The 22836-nt window shown below is 43.0% G+C and overlaps 1 protein-coding gene across 2 annotated transcripts in view; it reads left to right on the forward strand.

Annotated features, from left to right (window-relative positions):
• Nucleotides 1-22836, forward strand: part of FILIP1 (filamin A interacting protein 1) — a 251595-nt gene that overhangs the window by 132542 nt on the left and 96217 nt on the right. For both annotated transcript variants that reach the window (XM_019520460.1, XM_019520461.1), the window contains exons 3-4: nucleotides 6859-7032; nucleotides 11594-11772. In XM_019520460.1, coding sequence (XP_019376005.1) covers nucleotides 6859-7032; nucleotides 11594-11772 — 353 coding nt within the window. The remainder of the gene's footprint in view (nucleotides 1-6858; nucleotides 7033-11593; nucleotides 11773-22836) is intronic.

A 22836-nucleotide genomic window follows, 5' to 3' on the forward strand; every position in this document is an offset into this window, starting at 1 on the left:
CATGATCTGGGGACAACAGGGCAGACCCTACATTGAAAGACTGCGGGACATAAACCTGTTCAGCCTTCACAAGAGAAGGCTGAGGGGGGACCTGGTGATCATCTATAAACTCACTAGGGGGGACCAGAAGGGTTTGGGAGAGACTTTGTTTCCCCTAGCGCCCCCTGGCATAACAAGGAATAACGGCTATAAATTGTTGGAGAGTAGGTTTAGATTAGACATCCATAAGAACTACTTCACAGTTAGGGCGGCTAGGATCTGGAACCAACTTCCAAGGGAAGTGGTGCTGGCTCCTACCCTGGGGGTCTTTAAGAGGAGGCTTGATGCCTACCTGGCTGGAGTCATTTGAGCCCAGTTTTTCTCCTGCCCAGGCAGGGGGTCGGACTTGAAGATCTACAAGGTCCCTTCTGACCCTACTTCTATGATTCTACGATAGTTTGGTGTCGTCAGCAAACTTTGCTGGTTTGCTTCTGGTACCTTAATCCAAATTATCAATGAACATGTTGAAGACCACTGGTCTGAGTACTGAGCCCTGTGGGATGCCACTGGTCACCTTCTGCCATGATGACTCCATTCCATCAATCCCTTTGGGTCCTACTACAGAGCCAGTTGCCTAGCCACTGGACTGTAAATTAGTTGAGGCCTTGTTCTCCCAATTTCACCATAAGGACATCATGGGAGACCAAGTCAAAGGCCTTTTTGAAGTCCAAGTATATGACATCAACCTCATTTACCCTATCCAGGTGGCGAGTTACCTGATCGTAGAAGGAAATGTGGTTGGTTTGGCATGACCTGCCTGTTACAAAGCCATGTTGGCTAGCCTTTAGAATACTATCATTGGTTAGCCTGTGTATAATGGATTCTTTGATAATTTTCTCCAGGATTTTACCAGGGATTGAGGTCAAATTAATTGGCCTATAATCTCCTGGGTCCTGCCTTCTCCCTTTCTTAAAGATAGGTACCACACTGGCCGTTTTCCAGTCTTCTGGGACCTCTCCCAAGTGCCATGAGTCTTCAAATAACTCTGCCATCTGTCACACAATGATGTTTACTAGTTCTTTTAGCACTTTTTGGTGTAGTTCATCTGGTCCTGCTGACCTGTAGATACCTTGTAGCCTCTGTAGGTGTTCCCCCATAAGATCTACACCAACTGAGGGAGGGTGGTCACCCTTGCCATGATGATCTGGTAGCATGGCAAGCAAGCTAACACCCTTGGACTGGTGGCATACCGACATGAACTAATCATTCAAGAGTTCAGTTTTGTCCTGAGTGTTGGTTATCAGCCATCCTATTTCATTCATTGGGGTCCTATGCTTCCCTTGTTCTTTTTTTGACTTTGTATGCATCTAAAGAAGGACTTTTTGTTGTTCTTGATTCCAGTTGCCAGTTTGTGTTCAGTTAGTGCTTTAGCTCTCCTGATCTGCTTCCTACAGGTATGGGCTATTGCTGAATACTCCTCTTTGGTTGACATTCCTGACTTTCACCCCTTGTAAACTTCTCGTTTTAATTTCATGAGGTCCATGACTTTCCCTTTGAGCCAAGGGGGTCTCCTAGCACTTTTGCTGCCTTTCTTGTCAAAGGGCATGGACTTCCTTTGGGCATTTAGGATGGCTTCCTTGAGGAACAACCATTTTTCTTGTACTCTGTTCCAACTCAGATCATGGTACCAGAGGGCCTTGCCAACCAATCTCCTGAGTTTGTGGAAATCAGCTTTCCTAAAATCAGGGATTTCTTCCCTGCTGGCCAATTTTCTTGACTTGTGGTGGATGGAGAAAGCGATCATCTCATGGTCACTGTCAGTGTGAGATGATCACTTTCTCCATCTACCACAAGTCAAGAAATTGTTATAATTTAATAGCTCTTTGGTGGCTCATGCGAAATAAATTTGACAGGCTCAGCCCACTTCCCAATTAACAAATTTCTCATCACAAAATTTTATTTTAGTGGATGCTAAATAGCAGTTCTGACAGCAGGCTCATGGAAAAGGACAAAGACTGAGTTGGTATGGAGAACAGACTACACAGCAGAAATCACATTGGCGCAAACTGACTGGGCACTGTGGGGAGGCTTGCACTATTGCTGCATAACAGTCTTGTCAATAAATCAAGAAGTTTGGTTGCTAAACTGTCTAAAGGGGGAGTGGCTATTACCATGAGCTGTGTTCTCTGACATAGTTAAGGGACAGCTGGCCAGAGGTTTTAATTGAGTACACATTTGTATTTTGGTACCTAAGGCAGGAGTTAGGTAGAACTCAGCCCCTTTGCTGTTCCAGCCCTAAAAACCTTTCCACTTTAACAAGTGAAAGTAATCTGGGTGTTAGTTTGCATTGATCCAACTGTTATTTACAGCAGGCTTGTCCAACATGCAGCCCGCGGGCCGCCATGCGACCCGCCAACGCATTTTCTGAGGCCGGCGGTGCTGCGACGGGAAAAGAAGGTAAACACGGGTTACTTTCGCTCCTACCCCTTGTCCTCCCCCCAGCCCCTCAGCAGCTTCCCAAAGGCCACTGAAGGGACGTGGCTCCCGCACGCACGGCGTCAGCTTGACGTTGCGGACGCGGTACGTGGGAAGAGGAGTAAGCGCGTGCCGCTCGGGACAGCGGAGCAGCAGGGGCGCAGCTGCACTTTCTCTACCTGTGCTGGTCAGTCCCGAGCGGCACACGGCTCCGCCGCCGCCTGTGCTGGCCGGTGCCGACCCGGGCGGGTCTGGCTCATCCGGAGCAGCACGTAGCTGAAGCCGGCTTCCCACGTGCTGCTGGGGACTAGAGGAGCCCGGCCGGGTCGGCACCAGTCAGCAGAGGTGGCAGCAAAGCCAGGTGCCGCTCGGGACTGACGGGCTCAGGCAGGGGGAAAATGCAGCTCAGCCCTTGCCACTACAGCTGGGCTCGTCCCGCCCCGAGCGGCACACGGCTCCGCCGCCGCTTCTGCTGGCCGGTGCAGACCCGGCCGGGCTTCTCCAGTCCCCAGCAGCTCGTGGGAACCTGCCTTCAGCCGCGTGCTGCTCCAGGTGGGATGGACCTAGCCGGGTCAGCACCGGCCAGGAAAAGTGACAAGAAGCTGAAGCCGGCTTCCCACGAGCTGCTGGGGACGGGAGGAGCCCGGCCGGGTCTGCACCGGCCAGCAGCAGCGGCGGCAGAGCCGTGTGCCACTCGGGACGGGACGGGACGGGACGGGACAGCCCAGCCGGAGCGGCTGGGGCTCAGCTGTATTTCCCCCCTGCCTGCTCCCGTCTGTCCCGAGCGGCACATGGTGCAGCTGAGCCCCTGCCGCTCCGGCTGGGCTTGTCCTGAGGTTCGTTTCATCTTTGTAAAATGCTTGGAGAGCCCCTCATAGATGTACTGCATGGAAATGCAAAATATATTTTGACTTATTTGGTTGGCACCTTGGGCTGAGATTTTCAAAGCTGAGTCAAAAGGCCAACTTCCATTAAAATGAATGGGATTTAGAGGGCTCCATATCTTATATGACAACTTTGTAACATGCCTATCTACCCCTTTTTGCAAATCTCAGCCATAGTTTGGAAGCCCAGCCAAAGAACATAAGAGCTTCTGAACATGAGAGCATAAAAAGTGCCATGCTTCATCAGCCCCATGGTCCATCTAGCTCAGTATCCTGTCCTGAACAGTGGCAGAGGTGGATGCTACATAGGGAGAGTTTTGAACTGGTTAGACCCATTTCATTGTCATTTCCTGCAACTTCATTGGTGTCAAAGGTCACATGACATCACTTCCTGATGTGATACCACTTCCTGTGAGGTCTTTGAATATGGCTTGCAGGCCCACTGGGTGATAAAAAGTTTGTGATCTGGCCCCACATTCAAAAAGGTTGGACATCTCTGATTTACAGTATTAAAACAAAGCTGCAACTTTATACAGAAGTAAAGGAAAATGAAATAAAAGTAGCAGCTTCAAAGACTGTACAGTTTAAATAGCATATAAAAACAATCGGGTATTTCTGTTCCTATCAATTTTAGTTATGAGTAAACATAACACAAAAAGCTAAAAAAAAAATTTAAATAATTAATTTTCTAAGATCCATACACTGAATGTAAAAAGCAGGCTTGATTACTTTCAAACTTTCAAAAAAGTCTTCATTGAAAAGAAACTATTGAAATACCTAGTCATCTCCCATCTCCCAGATTTTCCACCTTATCACATTTCCAAGGGAAAAATGGCGTAGAAAGATGGATTTCTTGTGCCAAAAAGACTTGATTCCACAAAAAAACCACTAACAACCATGGACTGTGATTTATAGGCAATTATATTTCCAATCCAAAATCTCTTTCTCATGTCTGTGTCCTGAGTGATCATGTACTTTATAAACAGCAGTGAAGTGAATGGAGTCCTAAAGCATATCTGTCAGTAGGGATTATAATATAGTCCCTCTCTGGTAGTCAAAAGTACTTTAGCATCACCCATAATTTCCCGCCCCTTTTTTCACCAAGTATATATGTCTTTCTCCTAGGATTATTTTGCTTGCTATTTGTAAATGGCCCAGGCGCTAAGGTTAGATTTAAGTGCCTGGTACCCTGAAACAAAACAGCACCACATGAGTTCTTTGTGTCAGTGGAAAATCAGTCATTTGGAGGTAATATGAAATTACTAATTTCACAGGCCTACAATTTTGGATTATTCCCGCTGGACCCAGAATGAGAAATTTTAGGGAGATTAACTGGTTTTGTAAAAACTGACAAATACTAGAAGTGATGGGGTTGTCTGTGAAGTAGTCCCCTATGGTTCAGTGGTTGAGTCCTTGCCTACTGCAGGAGACAAGGACTCAACCCAGGAGACTTAGGTTTGATTCGCAGCTATGTATCCATCTACAGCCATGGAGACACCAAACATCTGGATGCAGTCTGGTCTTTGGATTTTGTCTCAGTACCCTAAAGAGAGGATGGAAGGGCTGGGCAGCCTCCACTCCTCCAAAACTTTCTGCCCAGGCATATGTACTGAAGGTCTGGGTGGCCCTCATGCATACACCATGATCCAGTAGGATCAACAGTTGCCACTTTGTCTGTGATCCTGGTGCCCAATAAATATCAAGAACAGTTACACTTCAGAACTCCTCCATTCCTGGTCTTCTTTTTTATCAGATAAAATCAATTTCTATTCTGTTTATTATTAGCACAGGCTCTGATGCATCCTAGCAACCTGATGTAGAGGAATGTAATGCCCTCCCTGGCCAATTCACTTGAGGCTACTGCCAGGGTTGGCCACCCTCCCCACCCCTCTCCCCTAGCTTCCCTATAGCCGAGGGCTGCTCTAGCATGCCCCGGCTTCTAGCCTGAGCCACTGCAGGCATGTGCCTGCATTTCCTGATGTGTATTCACTTGCCAATTGGTTCAATCTAGGCAGGTTAGACTAACCTGGAAAGATTGAATCAATTTAGACTCTGGCTTTTTGAATGTTTGTTCCTAGCTTAAGTGTTCCTTACAAGAATGGCAGGCTAGAACTCAGACTACTTAGTCTTTTTCATTACAGCTGATATCCTTGGAAAGATGATAATGTGAATGATGAACTAAAACCACAAAAAGGATTAGGTGCCTATGGTAGCAGAGTCATCAATGCTGGCTTCTTACATAATGTATGGGAAGGTTCAGGCACCTCAGAATAAGATTCACTACAGCTACCACACTGAGTGGGGCGCTGTCGAAGCTAGGCAATAGAAAATGGCACAAGCAGGGTTGGGTCATAAATCCTGACTATATTTGGGGCTTAGGCAGGCTAAAGAACTATCCTTCCAATATGCTTTCTTTCTCTGTTCCTGTAAATCTGTGCGTTGCTGTGCAAAATGTAACAGTTTCAACGGAAGCCTCTTCTAAACATATGGTCTAGCCTGGTGGCTAAGGCACTCTTGTGGGAGATGTTGGCTTGAATCCTCTGAGGTAGAGGAGGGAACTGCCGTAGGTCTCCCATATCCTGTATGTGAACTCTCACCCTCAAACTGATGGATGACAGTTGGAAGAGAGCACACTTACACGTCCTCTTTTTCTGTTGATCCTGATCTTTTAAGTATGCTGTAAGAATGGGGCTTAGACATGAACAGGGGCCTGGATCTTTAAAGGCAGGGCAATGTTTTGGAGCGGGAACTCACTTTAATAGAGCTCAGCTCCAAGCGTAGACTGCTTTCAACCCAGCTGTACTGCTGCCTCAGCCTCAGTCACTACCTTGGTCACCACTCCCCACACAGTGCTGCCACTGCCACTGTTATGAAGGCAAAGCCCCTTGAGCTACTTATATAGTTTATTGGACCAACTATATAGTTGAGAGACATGCTAAATAAGCTTTCAGACACAATGTGCCCTTTGTCAGGTCTGAACACTTGATGGCTGAAAGGTCACTAACATCTCTCCCAACTGGGGCCCTGGGTCACACAATATTATTCCTGGCAGCTATAGGCTTCATATGTAATCCTGGGAAAGTCATATTTCATATATACAAGGGGTCAAATTCAGCTCATCCAGGCAAATTTTATTCAGGTACTTCCCAGCTATTGAGATCTTACATTGGTTTTATCTTTTTTTTTTGGCATGTGTACAGTACATGTTATACACACTGGGTGCATCTACATGAGACAAGCTACTACGTCACTATAGCAACGTGCTACAGCGATGTAGCTTCGGTAGGCAAAAACTGTGGTACCAGAGCTATGTTGCCATAGTGACACACACCCTCACTATAGCACATCACTATGGTGGCATAGTGGCTAAAAATAACTGTGCTGCCTAGAGGAAGTACTAGATGATGGTGCAGTAGCAATGGCACTGTAGGGGCATGTGTAAAGTGTAGTTGCAGTGGTAAAAGTTAGTTTATCTGTTGGTTGCAGGTTGTCTAATTGTACTGAATTGTAATTTTCACAGGCCAGGGAAGATGTGATCCAGATGCTGAAGACAGAGAAGACCAAACCTGAAGTTTTAGAAGCTCATTATGGATCTGCAGCTCCAGAGAATGTCCTAAGAGTATTACACAGAGATGCTATCCTTGCCGAAGAAAAATCCATAGGAGAAGATGTCTATGAGAAACCTATTTCAGAGGTAAAAAAAATAAAACAAAAACTTATGAAGTTCCCTAGGATGAACAGAGATTCTCTTCATGACCTAAAAAAACTCATTTACCTTGCATTCAAGAGGGGAATATTCAGCACGTATGCAAAAAGAACTAAAGAGGATGTGACTGTTTATCTGTCCCTAAGCCAATAATACTTTTTCCATGCAGTAACATTGGTTTGAATACAATCATAACAAATCTGTCATGTTCCTTAGGGTTCTGCTTCCTCCAGGTGAAGAACATGGAGGAAGGGGAGGATGTAGGGGAAGTGTGGGGTTGAGGCTGCACTCCTCTTCTGTCGCTGTCCTTGGCTAAGTAGGGGGAGCCGCAGAGCCAGGGCTTCTACTACACTCCAGCCACAGGCTAGAACTGTGCAGTGCGCCTCATTTGGCAGGGGACAGTGGCAATAGCATGCAGGTTCCTCCTTCCAGATCCTGTTTCCTGCCACCCCTTCCCCCAAAGTCCCCTCCTGGTTGGGAGCAGGTGCTGGAAGGAGGAACTTGTGCACAGCCACCATTGTCCCCAGCTGATGTGGGCATTGTCCCCATGGCCTTCCCTCCTCCACCCCAGGTCAACCAGGGACAGCAGCAGCAGTGTTGGCTGGAAGCATGTTCCTCTTTCCCACTTTCACTATTGTTTCACTGCTCTCTGCCCATCTTTCTGGTATGCCACACTGCACTTTAGGAAACCACCGATCCACCAATAGTCATTTTAGATTATCATCATGAGAACAGCTCTCTCACCTTGTAAACCCATAGTGACTATACGTTTGGAAGAAACATACCTTTGTATCTGTGGATCTCACACCTCCATAAACCCATAGTGACACTCCATGTTTGGAAGATATTCCCTCCCACCCCTGACTAAAGGAAGTCAGAAGAATCTCCAAATTACAACTGTGGGATTTGATTCTGGAATTGAAGTCTGCTGAATTATACTACCATATAACAGATCTGAGATCAAGTGAGGTCCTTGTGTCTGATGGAGTACCCAGCACATGGCACAAAGTGTAAAAGGACATCTTTGGTCTCCATTAAGTTTTGTGGAGTACCCAACAATGGGTGCATCTACACATGCATTAATGCACTTTAGTTAATGAAGAGGGAAAATACCTTTTCTCTCTTGTGGCAGAGAGGACATGGACCAATGGCTTGAGGTTACAGCAAAGTAGGTTTAGGCTGGATATCAGGAAAAACTTCTTCACTGTTAGAACAGTTAGGCAGTGGAATAGACTGCTTAGGGAATTTGTGAACTCTCTATCACTGGAGGATAAATGAGGTTTAGTTTGAAGTACCCCGCTACCATTTTTCAGTACAAGGATGTTGATACACATGATACTAGACTCTGCTGGAATGCATAAATTTTCACACTCCAGAAGACCTGATTAATCTTCTGGATTTCATGCATGTGAATAGGAGCCCTGAGTCAATTGTGAGGTACTAGAAAAATGCACATTAGCCTGTCTTAATGCATATTTACTAAAAGCACAGTTTTTCAGTGACACTAATGCACATTAAAAAAGGCTAATGCATATTAAAGTATGTGTAGATGCACTTCATATATAGTAAGTCACAATTTATGTATATTTTTGCAAAGTTCCCTGGCTCCTGGAATACTGCAGTATTCATAATTAACTGTTGGTTAGAAGATATTTTAAAAGATACTGTTATACCTTTAATCTAGTATCTAGTTAAAAAAAAAAACAAAAAAAAACCAACAACAACAAAAAAATCAGTTGTAGCATTCAGGGACAGCATAGAAAGCACAAAAATCTTAGAAATCTTAGAGAAACAGGACTGGAAGGGACCTCCAGAGGTCAATCTAGTTCAACTTCCTGCCTGAGGTAGGATCATCCTTATCCAAACCATCCTACACAATACATAATATAAACTCTTCATAAACCTGCTGTCAACCCTGACACAACACAGACCTAATATCCTAACCTGCCAGCAGGGAAACCATGGCAGCCAAATATCCTGCTTCTATGAAATGTTATCAATTTATACTCAAGAGATCCTAGGTAGAGGACCATGCTCCCCACTACAGAGGAAAGTAAAAACCCCTATGGGCCATACCAATCTGATCATTGTGTAAAATTCCTTCCTGACTCCAAATACGGTGACCAGCCTGAACCTGTGTGGAGGGGCAAGAATCTCTAGCCAGGAACTTCTGGCTTTAGTTTCAACAGGAACATTGGTACACCACAGTTAAAATCCTCGGCCTTGGCTATAGCCAACACCCAATACCTCTGAGAGAGACTTAAAAACACCCTGATACATGTAAGGGAAAGCAAGAGAGAGGCAATCAGCAGAGGCCAGAAGCCTGGGAAATACCTATAATAGAACATAGGTGTAGCTATCTCTAGGTCATTTCTGACTAGTGACTGTCCAACCTCTACTTGAACACCTCCAGTGATGGAGAATCCACAAATTCCCTAGGCAGTCTATTCCACAGCCTCACTGCTCTAACAGTTTTTCCTGATATCCAACCTAAACCTACCTTGCTGTAACCTCAAGCCATTGTCCATGTCCTCTCTGCAGCAGGAGAGAAAAGGTGCTTCCCCTCTTCTTTATGGCAGCCCTTCAAGTATTTGAAGACTGCTATGATGTTCTCACTTAAGCACCTATTCTGCAAGCCCTTTATCATCTTTGTTAGCCATCTCTGGGCCCTTTCTAACTTCTCCATGTCCTCTATAAAATGAGGAGCCCAGAACTACACATTATACTCTAGATGAGGCCTACTTAGTGCTGAGTAGAGAGGCACTATCACCTTCCTCGTCTTGCATCTAATTCTTCTATGGATGCATCCCAAAAAATCACGTTTCCCTTTTGTGAGGCTGCATCACACTGTAGACTCATACCGAGTCTGTGGTCTACCAAGACTTCTAGACCCTTCTTGATAGCGCTGCCATCCAGTCAGCTGTCACACATTTTGTATTTGTGTTTTTGATTATTCTTCCCAAGATGTAGCCCCTTCCATCTGTCTGCTTTGAACTCCATACTGTTAGCTTCAGCCCATCTTTCCAATTTATGGAGATCCTTCTGCATTGTACTCCCACTCTCTGACATGTTCACAATCCTTCCCAGTTTTGTGTTGTCTGCACTTGCTCATGAAGCTTTCTAAGTCAGAATCTAAATCATTAATAAACACATTGAACAGCACTGAATACATGAAGATACACAAAATATTCAGAAACAACACTAAAATAGCATAACAGGAACTTTATCTAAAGACGTCTTTGGTCTTGTGAGGTCTCCATTCACTGTAAAAAAAAAAAAAAAAAAAATCCTGTCCAGAAAGCTTATTATAAAATGGTTGGCATTAAAATACTGTGATATTTTCTGGCTTTAGAAGACCTTCTCTCCCAATGTGAATCCATGCCAGGCTGTCTCTCCTTCATGAAATTTAATGAGCATCTCTGATTAAGGTATTTAATAGCTAAAGGATTGTTTCAAAATGGCTGCAGTTCTTTTATCCTCTTCCCCTTAGCCCATATAGTAATATTATAAAACAGCACTTGGCTATTCTCATTCCTACAATGAGTAGGTTGAGTGTCGTGTGTGAAGAACCCAATAAAAACCTTGGAGGTACATGAACAGAAAGGTACTGTATTTATCTAGCCAAATATGATATTTGTTATAGCTCACATGAGAATGTACTTTCACAGGAATGTATGCTGTGACTATGCTGAAGTTACACAGTCCAGCTTTCAATCTTGAGCATTTAGTGCCCATCAAGATACTCAATTGCAACATTTAAGACACAGGTACATGAACAAGCTACTGTGAGGTACATCAAGACAGGGATTTACAGTATACCAACTATTCTTGGTAACTGCCTGTGTGTGCATTTTACCCTATGACAAATTAAAGCTATCCCACTGTAGTTTACCCTTATTTCATTGTGTGGGACAAACTGCCATGGGGTAGTCCCATTTACTCTGGGGTAAAGTTTATATATGGGCAGTAATCACAGAGGAGCTAGTGCATCATAGGTGGCAGGCCCTACATACTCACAGTCTTTTATTACACAGACACTTAAATGTGTTTGCATGCACTTACGTACCAAACATTAAGCATCAATATTTTTGCATTGGTGTCTCCCTTCTGCTTTTCTCAGGCATTCAGTTGCCATTGACTTTTGTAGTTCCTGAGGACATTCACCACATTACAGGAGTTGCTGATCATGTTGTAGGCTTAGGTTCTTAGATCATTGGTTCAGTCCTGCCTGCTGCGTGTTGCAAAACGCACCAGTCTTCTTTAAGTCAGTGAGAGGACAGTGTGCATAGCACCTCATCACAACAGGGCCTCAATGCTGGAAAAGTATTATTCATTATCCTGAAACTGCAAGATTCTGTCTTTTACATATTTGAGAACTAAGCACATGTTTCTTGTCACAATATTATTAAAAATAGATTCCCCCCTACAATTAACCTTATTCCTAGTCACTGCTTTATGTAAAGCCCAAGACAAAATTGTTGAACTTGCATTTACCAAATGTAACATCCTTGGTTAGGAAAACAATTTCTTCTCCTTTTAAACAATCCAGCTGGACAGACTTGAAGAAAAGCAGAAGGAGACTTACCGACGCATGTTGGAACAGCTCCTGCTGGCAGAAAAGTGCCACCGGCGCACAGTTTATGAGCTGGAAAATGAGAAGCATAAGCATACGGATTACATGAACAAGAGTGATGACTTTACCAACCTCTTGGAGCAGGAGCGTGAAAGGTGAGCATTAGAGACAGTATATAAAAGGTCCTCAACCTCTTGAAAATTTTTCCTCTTAAGTTGTGAAATATTTTTAAATGACTCCATTGCAAACCAGTCGTAAAGTGTCACTACAGTCATATTATTAGTACAACATTGTTCAAGTCTAGAATGGGGAGAATACCAGCACCATTCCTGTGAGCTTGCTCTTGGATTTAAAAATGGATTTGCTTTGGCCACTCATCCATTTTGTGTTCATCTTCTAGGAGCTTTTTAGGGAGTTCAAATTATTTCAACTGGTATATTTTTAACTGACACATTCAAGTAAATTAAATTGATGTGCTGTGTTTTCTTTGTTTTGTTCGTTTTGTTTTTTATGAACTGGGACACTGCTTATCACAGCAGGAGGACTATGTTTCCAAAACCACACATTAAAACACTGGCACACAAGCAAGAAGATCACACTGAATTGCTTCTAAGATTGTGAATTTACAATTTCTGCTGGCACTTTTGAAGGAAGATGCTTCAGGCAACTTGTGTGCTTTAACATTTTCTCAAACTTGCTTAGTCTTTCCTATCTGCTACTTTTCCTGACCAATTCAGTGCCCAGATGGCCATGTTACCATGGTGGCCTCCATGCTAAGCCTGGGATCACTGCTGAGAAATGAATTCTACCTACTTCTTCCACTCCACCCTCCTCCAGTGAAAGTGTATGGGAGGGCTTGTTTCTCAGTGATGGCCCAAGGCTGGCCAGAGAAGTGATATAGGCCTGGCTCACACGTTCCTCAAGTACTTGTTGTTACAGGAGTTATGCTCATTAAGTCAGGGAACAGAGATAGTAAGCAATTTTTGTGACCAACCAAAACTAACCAATTCAGGTACCTTTTTTACTTGAGATACATGGATGTTTTGTGACAGCAAGGCTATGGCTCCAGAGTCTGAGCCTGTTCCAAACTCATTTCAAAGGCTGCTCCCCAGTCAATACAGCTGAAGAGATGCCTAGTCACTGAGGCTGAAAAGTTATAGGTAGCTGGATGTAATGCTATGTACATTGTTCCCTTGTGTGCTGTTGCCTACAGAAACTGTCATGCCCTAACTATGCCAGCATGAGCTGCTAGATGTTAAGTACACTGAGTTAATTACTTGTTGCTGTATACTTCCTAGCTCGGTCCAAGCTATCTTTGCATAGATGGAGTATTTCTTGGTTGGACTCGTCTCATTTCTCTATTTTTTAACATGTTGAGTTCACTAACAAACTTTAAGGAGCACAAATTCTGCTGCAACTTTCCCAAGTGTTTACAATATTCCATTTAAAGCACTCAAGGAAGTATTTTAAGTTTATTTTTCCAGTTAAAGACTGTAACTGTCACAGTTCTTTTATATAATTATTTTTATATGGATATGTATACCCACTGAAATACTATATAAAGATGCCCTGACCCAAAGTGCATTAAAGTCAATAGGATGTTTCCCATTATCTTCACTAATTTGGGACCAGGACTTTTGTAGTTTAGAAATCTTCATGATAAATTGTTCTAATGTAACCCAATTTACTTCTTATACCTCAACAAATTCATTCACTTCAATTTGTCATTTATTGCCTTATCTTCAGCCCAACTCAATCATGTAGGATGCTAAACAGAACCAAATTATGCTCTATTTATCTTTGCTGACCTGCACTGATTTTTTTCCCCGCAGTGATTTGAAGTTCAGAAATTTTACCTCCCTTTAGTAATTCTCAGGTGTCTAGATCCCTCTCCATTTGCATTATCTCCTTTTTCTCTGCTCTATTGTGTCTCTCAAACTTTAATTGTTTACACTCTTTAAGTGTTATGCAAACAGTGATAAGGAGAGTCTGAATTTAAATGTATATTGAAACCAGATCCCTTAGAAACAGCCAAATCTATTTGCTGCAGTCACCAATGCATCTGTAGCTAGTAGCTGGGGGAAAACTGCACCTGTTGAAGCCCTTTTGATGTAGGCTGAGTGACAAGAAGAATCTGATGTTTGGTGTTTAATCTTCTTTGTTGGTTTAAGGTCTTAATGAGAAAAATCATTTCACTTTCAGCAATGACCTAACAGGGAAAAAATGGTGTGTGACTGAACATGGAAAACTGGGCATGCACTTTCCTCTTAAAAGTAGTCCTTCCAGATCACTTACAAGGCAGATTAGTAAAATCACCATGGGATGGAAACTGTTAATTAATTTAGACTTAAGTATCTCAACTCTCCCTCTTTCGTAGGCAGATCCCTTAGGTTTTGACTGTTGAAAAACTTGATTCAGTCATTCTTTATGTTTTGAAAATTGGAAGTAAAATCCTTTGAAGGATTAAGAGGGAAAGGTTGATGGAATGAATCAGCAGAAAAATCACAGCTGCAGTCGGCAAGCCTTTTTTGTCAAAGGATGGGGTTTGTAACAGGAAAATAAACAGTGATGAGAAGAAAATACATGGAAAAACTCAGCTTCAGTTCAGGGTCCTAACATTTCCCTAGTCCTCATTAGTGATATTCACTTTATAATATTATAATATAATCAGTATCTATGCATACTAACTTGATCCACAGATGTCAATGCACTTTAAAAATATTAAAGTATCAGATACTTCTAATCAACCTCCACTTTACATATTGAGAAAAAGGGCACAGAGAACTAGGATTTGCCAGAACCAAAAAAATCTGTATATGAACATGGCTTATCTCCTCAAATACAAAAAGTGGAAAATTGGCAGGAAAAGAATAGGAGTGTTCAAAACTTATCCAGCTTGGAGCATTTTTGTAGACAGGCTGGTCTAGGAAATATACAAGAAGTAAGGATGTTTGGTGATATCTTTTATTGAACTAACAGTATAGGTCAGAGGGTGCATCTACACAAGATGTTTAGTGTGCAACAGACTAATTCTACTGTGCATTAACACATCACATCAAAAGCCATGCTAATGTGCAATAGAATTAGTCTGCTGCACATTAACCATCACAAAAAGACCATGCACCAGCACTACTACACAGTGGCACTGGCTACTGCGCATTTAGCTAGTACCTCATATTAGAGGTACCAAACTTAATGCACTGTAACAACAGCACATTAATGGACATGTAGACACGCCCAGCGAGTCATTAAACAAGCTTTTGAGCACAATGTGCTCTTTTTCAGGTCGAGCAACCTAAGATCATTTCTGAAGAATGGCATGTTTACCCCAAAAGCTTATTTAACCTCTCCCCTAAATATATATTTGGTCCAATAAAAGATACCACCAAAATTCCTTGCTTCCAGCTCGGAGGTGTCACAACATGGCTGTAGGTGTTTGACTGCCAGTTTTAAAAGTTTGTTTCAGAAAGTCTTGGTAGAAAAAAACAATCCTATAAGAAGACAACAGCTCTACAGTAGGGAGAGAGAATGGAGAGATCACGTAGTATAAACAGAAGGTGCTCCTAGAGCAGGGGTTGTCAACTGGGGGTACACATACCCCTGGGGGTACTTGAGAAGGCCCTAGGGGGTATGTGCAAGCAGGCGGAGATGGAGTGCTGCCATGTACCATCCCACACTGCCATGCAGGCACTGCCTGCCTAGCTAGACACGGGGGGTGGGGGAAGCTTGCATGCAGCGGCTACTGCCACTCTGCGTTTGGCCACGCACCAACCCCCCCCCCCACACACACACACTCTGCTCTGGGGGCACACTGCTCTGTGTTTGTCTGCCCAGGCTACACTGATCCAAGAAGGTTGAAAACCCTTGTCCTAAAGGAAGGATGGCCTCACTGTGTTGTCAATATCTTTATTGTTGTCTGTCATAAAGATTGGACTAAAACTTCATCTCTGGTTTCTTAGCTCTGGACTTTAAGAGGCAAGTCTGCCTCTCCACCCTTGCCTATTTTTATCATGAAAGTATGTGCATTCTTCTTCTCATTCAATGCTGTACTCCTCTAACCTCTACTGTGTAGCAAAGTTTACTAGTCGTCTCTTCTTGATCTTTCAATATCTCTTACTGCTCAAACATTTCTAGGGTTAATGGAGTCCAGTGTTATTTTTGGAAAAGGCTGTTAGCCTGATAAATTCTCCAGGGTTATCTAGGGATCACCCTGAACCCTTCCACTGAACCAGTTACCTAGGCTTTGTATTACATTTGTCATCATCCTCTTTTCCTACCCAGACTGAATCTTTCTACCCAAACCACAGGAAAATCCAGAATTTTACAGAGAGGGGTGCAGGAACAATGAGTGGTGCTATGAGGGTGGCTTCAATCCCATTCTTGGGTCCCTCCACATACTGGGGTGGGCAGAGTATGCCACAGAAACAGCCAGGGACTTAAGTCCCCAAATCAGATAACAATCTCCATCCCTTTTCCCTCAACTCTCAGCACCCCCTTCCCTTCCCTCTGTGCTTAGCTGCATCTCCCCTCCTATTTTCCCTGTCCCCTGTCTGCTGCTGCTGTCCCCAGATGACCTTGGTGTAAGGGAAGCTCCAGAACTGCTTATGCCCCACTTTAGCTCAACTTCAGCTGGGCTGCATAAGGAGCCATGCTCAGCCAGGGACAACAGCAGTGACAGCGGGCAGGTTTCCCTGCCCTGAGCCAGTTCCTGGGCTGGTGGCGATCACCTGGGGGACCAAGCAAAGAGGGGGAACCTGTTGCTGCTGCCACTGCTGCTGTCCTTCGTTAAGCCCAACTCACCTCTGCTGCCTGGCTGGACTGATGTAGTGGTTCTAAATCTGTGCTGTCCCTGTGGCAGCCAGAGATAGTGGGGATGGTGGCAAGGAGGGCAGGGGTGGAATGATATAGAAGGGGATGCATCACTGAGCATGAAGGGGAAGTGGAAGGGGAAATTCTTACCTGCTTTTGGGACTTAAAAAAGGTCCCCAGCTGCTGCTTCCTTGGCATGGTCTGAAAGGAGGGTGTGATTGCAACACTACCACCTCTGAATCCTTTCCTGCTGCTCACACCCCTCACATTCTTCTCCCCTGTCCTAGTCCCCACTGTAAGGCCTTCAACTGAAGCACTATAGCTTTGTGGTACTTGCATTTATACTCAGAACCCTCTCACTCAACCTCCTTTCTCAAGTCTTTGAAAACAGGGAGTAGCCTCCATTTCTCCCCTACCCAATACCCTGAGAGCACTAATTAATGTCTGCCACATTGAGTTTTTAAGGAAAACGAGATGCCATATAATGGCTAACACTTCCTTATTCATAAAGTCTCCTGTGGGGGTGAAGATTCTAGGTAAAGGTTTCCCTGTGTCTAGGGAAGGGCAGAGTTAATCCTCATTTAAGCTATGGCTGAAACCTTTGTACAGTTGTAAAGGCTTCTGGATACTGCATATGGCAGACTCACTTCCCACACTGCCTTGGTGCTCTCTGTAGAAATTCAATAGACAGAAAGAGCAGTGATTTCTAGATGGTACTCTATCTTGCTGGAAAAAAAATATGTGGAAGGGAAAGGCCACTTAGAGCTGTCAAGAAAATATAGAAAAAAAGGCTGAGGACTACCAGGCCCACTCTTCAAAGACATCAGTGGGGTACAAGGGAAACTGGGGGAAAAGAGAAGTGGGTAAAACAGGATGACATCTGGAGTAGGACACTACAGAAGGCAAGGACTGATGCAGCAATGGCATAGTTCAGTGAGCTTTCTCAGCACAACCCTGTAATGCTCCTCCCCAGGATTCAACCACAGATTTGACAGCCCAGATCAATGGCCCTGTCAGGCTGGTTGCAGCTAAGATAGTTCTTGGGTCTGTCCATGGCTCCAAAAACCTCCACTCAGGGCAGAGGTTGGCACAGCCACAGCAGTATTAGACTGCTGCCCCATCCCCACTCCCAGGTGAGCAGAGATGAGCATAGAAATAGAATTAAATATATATACCAGTCTTGTGCCATGGGCATGTATTTGTCAAACAAATGCTTTAACATAGTCATATTCATTCAGTGGAAACCCTGATCTTGCAGTTAAAACCATGATCTTGCTTAGAGATGCAGAGAAGCCTTTTAGATCCAGCTGAGGTATTTTACAAAATGCTTGCAGGTGTTAACACTTACCAGTTTGATTCAGAGACACTGACTCCATGGGTGCTCTGGGGCTCAAGCACCCACTGAAAAAAATTAGTGAGTGCTCAGCACCCATGAGCCACAGCTGTTTTGGTTTTACATTAGATCTGTGGCTGCTTGAAGACACTATAAAAAAAAAAAAATGGAAGAAGCAGTGTGTTACTTCAACCTGGCTCTGTAGATCTATAAAGATTAGACACTTTGGTAGGGCTTTTTGGGGCTTTTACCTAATAGCTAATTGAATTTACCACAACTAGTGATTCAATCAGCTATTTGCTAAAAGTACTAGAAAAGCCCTACTGAAACACCCCATCTTTTCAGACATCTTTTGCAAAAACCCAAATCTCCTAGAGATACTCCCATATGAGCTGTTGAAAGTTAATTTCATTATACCTAGGGATTTACACTGTAATAAAACCTGTTGTGCCTTACAGCTTAATCACACAATGGCATTTAGAAATTATTCACTTTGGCTGGCAAACGTGTCTTGCAATAATAGCATTACTACAGCTTACATTTTTATAGCAATTTTTATTATACAGGCAAACAGAGAGAAATACTTTACAAAACATTTTAAGTATGTAACAGTTATAGAATCATTGAGCATAGCAGCTCCTTTATGGTTTGGTTTCTGTTCCCCTGGTCAGACCTGTTTTGTTTGTTTTGTGTGAGCAGACCCATTGAGGTCAGCAGCATAACTCACATTAATTTAAAGTTTCAGGATCAGGCCAATGGTAATCACTACCCTGAGTCCTGTAGGAGACAGAAAATACCCACCTTTAATCCCTCTAAAACATTCCTAAATAGACTTTTCTGTATATACCAGCATGTCATTTACAGAATGGGTGTGATATAAAGTGCATATCAGTGCTTGTTAGGGGTGATTCCTATTAAGGAAGGTCAGGCTAATAAAACCACACATACTATGCCACACATTGTGTCTTCTCTTTCTGTTGATATGCTTATTGCAGTATTTGAGCCTAACATAAGTAACATATGTATGTGTATGGGCATGTCTATGTGCATTACACATACTCATACCTATTTTAGATTTAAAGGAGTAAAGATTATAATTTGGGGGTTACATTTTTTATTGAAGCCTCAAATTACAGCCAAAGCCAATGGGACAATGTTCCAAGTGCAGTGAAGCAGTTAGGGTTGTCCTCAAAGACAGAGCTGGGGATTTATGCTGTATCCCTTAAGCGGTGCCCTGCTAAATCTGGTTTTAGTTAAACCCTCTTTTTGAAGTATGTGGCCATAATTAGATCTGTGCAGAGAAGACAGCAGGACTTTGACCCCAACCCTTTCTTCTACAATGTCGTCTTTGAGGCTTTATGCAAAATTGTCTGCTCTCCTCCTCCGTTGAAGCAGCACCCCCAGCAAGGAATGTATTGGCAAGTTTCTCAGTGGTCTGTGATAATACATTCCTCTCTGCTTTAGTCATCCTGGCACCAAAATACTCCTGGCTGCTCTTCTGGTGATGTAATGCTGGCCCCACATCACCTGCAAAGGAAACTGATCTGTAAGTAATAAAGAACACAGCCGTCTTGAAACAAAAAATGGGAGTGTTGATGTTAGCAGGTTTCTAACTCCTTTTTTTCTGATTTTGTTATGAAAGTTTCCTGTCTCCCTTTTCCCAAGGGGAGGCAACACCAAGCTTTGCTTTAAGAAACATTTTCATTTTCTTCTTTTATTTAATATACCATAGCAGAATTGACAATAGGAGCTGGATAGCCTTTGCCTGTCATACCCTTCAGATGTACAAAATTCATTGGTTTTTATAGTGAGTTTTTATTTCATAGTGAAATGAAGGAGATGACAGAGAGAAAAGATTACGGTATCAAGCAGTCAGTAATTAGTTCAGGGAATAGTCTGACCCAATGCATGTAGTTTACAAATGTTCAATGGTAATAAATGTCTCTGAGTTGACAGTGTAGCCTAACCACACATAAAGAGTTTAGATAAACCCCTGAGGACATACTTCACCACAGAATTTTGTCCATAATTGTATAATAAGACTTGTCTCTCAAGGGATGGAAAATCAACGTTTTCACAGATAGAACTTTGCATATAGCAACCCAAGACTTCTTGGCCATATTTCTATTCTGACTTCAGGTTTTCTCTTTTGGGTTTTGTTTTGTTTTTGGTGTTTCTCTATCCTTGTTTCCAAATTGTGATCCAAAAGGAAAAACCTGACACAGTGAGATATTATGGAAATCCACAGCATTGCCTGCAAGCCTGACCAAATATTACTTGCAACAGTAAAAAGAAGTCAGTCATTCTCTTTCTATCTGTAATCACATCTATAAACCAAAATTTGCTTTTAATGAAAAGATGAGTTAAGATAAGGGCAACAGTTTTACAATCATTAAATATTTGTTGGCTCACTCTTTTAGTTTGATATGCTATTCTTATACTTCATTTTTTCTCTTGTTGCAGTGAAATTGTAGGACTTCAGATTAAGTAGCTCAGGTCCAATGATATCTCATTAACACAAATAAATAAAAAATGTAACAATGCAATTTTCAAATGTTAAGTAAATGTGAAGGTCCAGTATCCTCTATTCTGCAGGTTTTATTTTATAGTTCCAGCTGACTCTTAAGATATTGACCAAAGCATGCAAGTTACACAGTTCTTGTATCTTTCCTGAGTTGTAAACTTACCCAAATTTAAACAAAATTGCTCCAAACATATTTAAATGGTGGGAGAACATACAGCTATAATCTAGCTTTGGAAAAACAATGAGAGAGTATTGTGAGGTTAACATGATGTGATATTTGCCATGAGTTGGACTGTAATCCAAATCCATCTCTTCACACTTGGATATTATTCAAAACTGTTTGGTCTCATAGTCACTATTGGGATTATATTAAATAGCATCATATGCTATTTCAGCTAATCGTCCAAAATTATTTCTAAGTAAAAAAGAGATGTATAGTCTTTAAGAGAAAATTATTATACAGAAAAAGTGTATTGTATTATTTCTATTCAAGTTTCCTGTACCTGGGAAAACATCAGTCTTAATGCTTTGGGGTCAAATTTAGGGGGACAGGGGGACAAGGAGAAGTTACTCTACTCACAATCCAACCATAATTGAAGTTCAGAGTGCAATAGTTCACAAGGTGGACATTAACATTTTTATTGCTTTATTTATTTATTTGATTTTTGTACTGCCCTTCCCAAAGGACTCTGGGGCAGCTTACGATAAAAGTACATCATAAAAACAAATATAATATTTAATAAAATAATAAAATAACACCCCAGAGGACACCCTGCAGTTTAACCCCATCTGCTAATAGCTTGTACTGGCATGTACTGGCATGTGGGAAGGTTCTTCCTGTTCTGGGGATGTCGAAGCTCCTTTCCCTGCTCTCTATAAAAGTCTGGATCATGGGATCATAGAAATTAAGGTTGAAAGGGACCTCAGGAGGTCATCAAGTCCAACCCCCTGCTCAAAGCAGGACCATCCCCAACTAGATCATTCCAGCCAAAGCTTTGTCTAGCCAGGTCTTGAAAACCTCCAAGGATGGAGATTCCACCACCTCTCTCGCTAACTTGTTCCAGCGTTTTACTACGTTGCTAATGAGAAAATTCTTCCTAATATCTGACCGGAACTTCCCTTGCTGCAATTTGAGATCATTGCTCTTTGTTCTGTCATCTGCCACCACTGAGAACAGTCTAGCTTCATCCTCTTTTGAGCCCGCTTCACGTAGTTGAAGGCTGCTATTAAATCTCCTCTCAGTCTTCTCTTTTCCATACTAAATAAATCCAGTTCCCTCAAGGTATCCTCATAAGTTATGTCCCCCAGCCCCCTCATCATTTTGGTTTCCCTCCACTGGAGTCTTTCCAATTTGTCCACATCTTTTCTGTAGTGGGGGACCCAAAACTAGCCAAATTACTCCAGATGTGGCCTCACCAGTGCTGAATAGAGGGGAATAATCACTTCCCTTGATCTGCTGGCAATACTCCTACTAATACAGCCCAGTATGCCATTAGCCTTTTTGGCAACAAGGGCATACTGTTGGCTCATATTCAATTTATTATTCACTCTAACCCCTAGGTCCTTTTCTGCAGATCTGCTGCTTAGCCAGTCAATCTCCAGCCTATACCAGTGCATAGGATTGACCGATCCTAAGTGCTGGACTTTGCACTTGTCCTTATTGAGGCTCATGAGATTTCTGTTGGTCCAATCCTCCAATTTGTCTAGGTCACTCTGAATCCTAGCCCTACCCTCCAGAATATCTACTACTCTCCCAAGCTTGGTGTCATCTATAACTTGCTGAAGGTGGATTCTATGCCATTTTCCAAGTTGTTGATGAAGACATTGAAGAAAACCCACCCCAGAACTTCCCCCTGGGGCACTCCACTTGATATCAACTAGACATGGAGCCACTGATTACTAACCTCTGAGTCTGATGCTCCAGCTATATTTCTATCCACCTTAAAGTCCATTCGTCCAGCCCATCCTTCTTTAGCTTGCCTGCAAGAATGTTGTGGGGGACTGTATGAAAACCCTTCCTAAAATCAAGGCACACTACATCCATGGGTCTTCCGGCATCCACAGAACCAGTCACCTTGTCATAGAAGGCAATCAGGTTGGTCAGGCATGACTTGCCCCTGGTGAATCCATGCTGACTGTTCCTAATCATCTTATCCTCCTAGTGCTTAGAAATGGATTTCTTGAGGATCTGCTCAACAATTTTTCCAGGGGCTGAGGTGAGGCTGACTGGTTTGTAGTTCCCTGGATCCTCCTTTTCCCCTTTCTTAAATATGGGGACTATGTTAGCCTTTTCCAATCATCTGGGACTTATAGTTTCATAGTTTCATAGTTTCTAGGGTTGGAAGGGACCTGAGTAGATCATCTAGTTCAACCCCCTGCCATGGTAGGAAAGATTACTGGGGTCAAATGACCCCAGCAAGGTGTTCATCTAACCTCCTCTTAAAGACCCCCAGGGTAGGATCCAGCACCACTTCGCTTGGAAGTTGGTTCCAGATCCTAGCCGCCCTGACCGTGAAGTAACGCCTCCTGATATCTAGCCTAAATCTACCCTCT

The sequence above is a fragment of the Gavialis gangeticus genome, unplaced genomic scaffold (assembly GCF_001723915.1).
Source record: "Gavialis gangeticus isolate Ggan-Ray unplaced genomic scaffold, GavGan_comp1, whole genome shotgun sequence".
Classification (NCBI taxonomy): domain Eukaryota; kingdom Metazoa; phylum Chordata; order Crocodylia; family Gavialidae; genus Gavialis; species Gavialis gangeticus.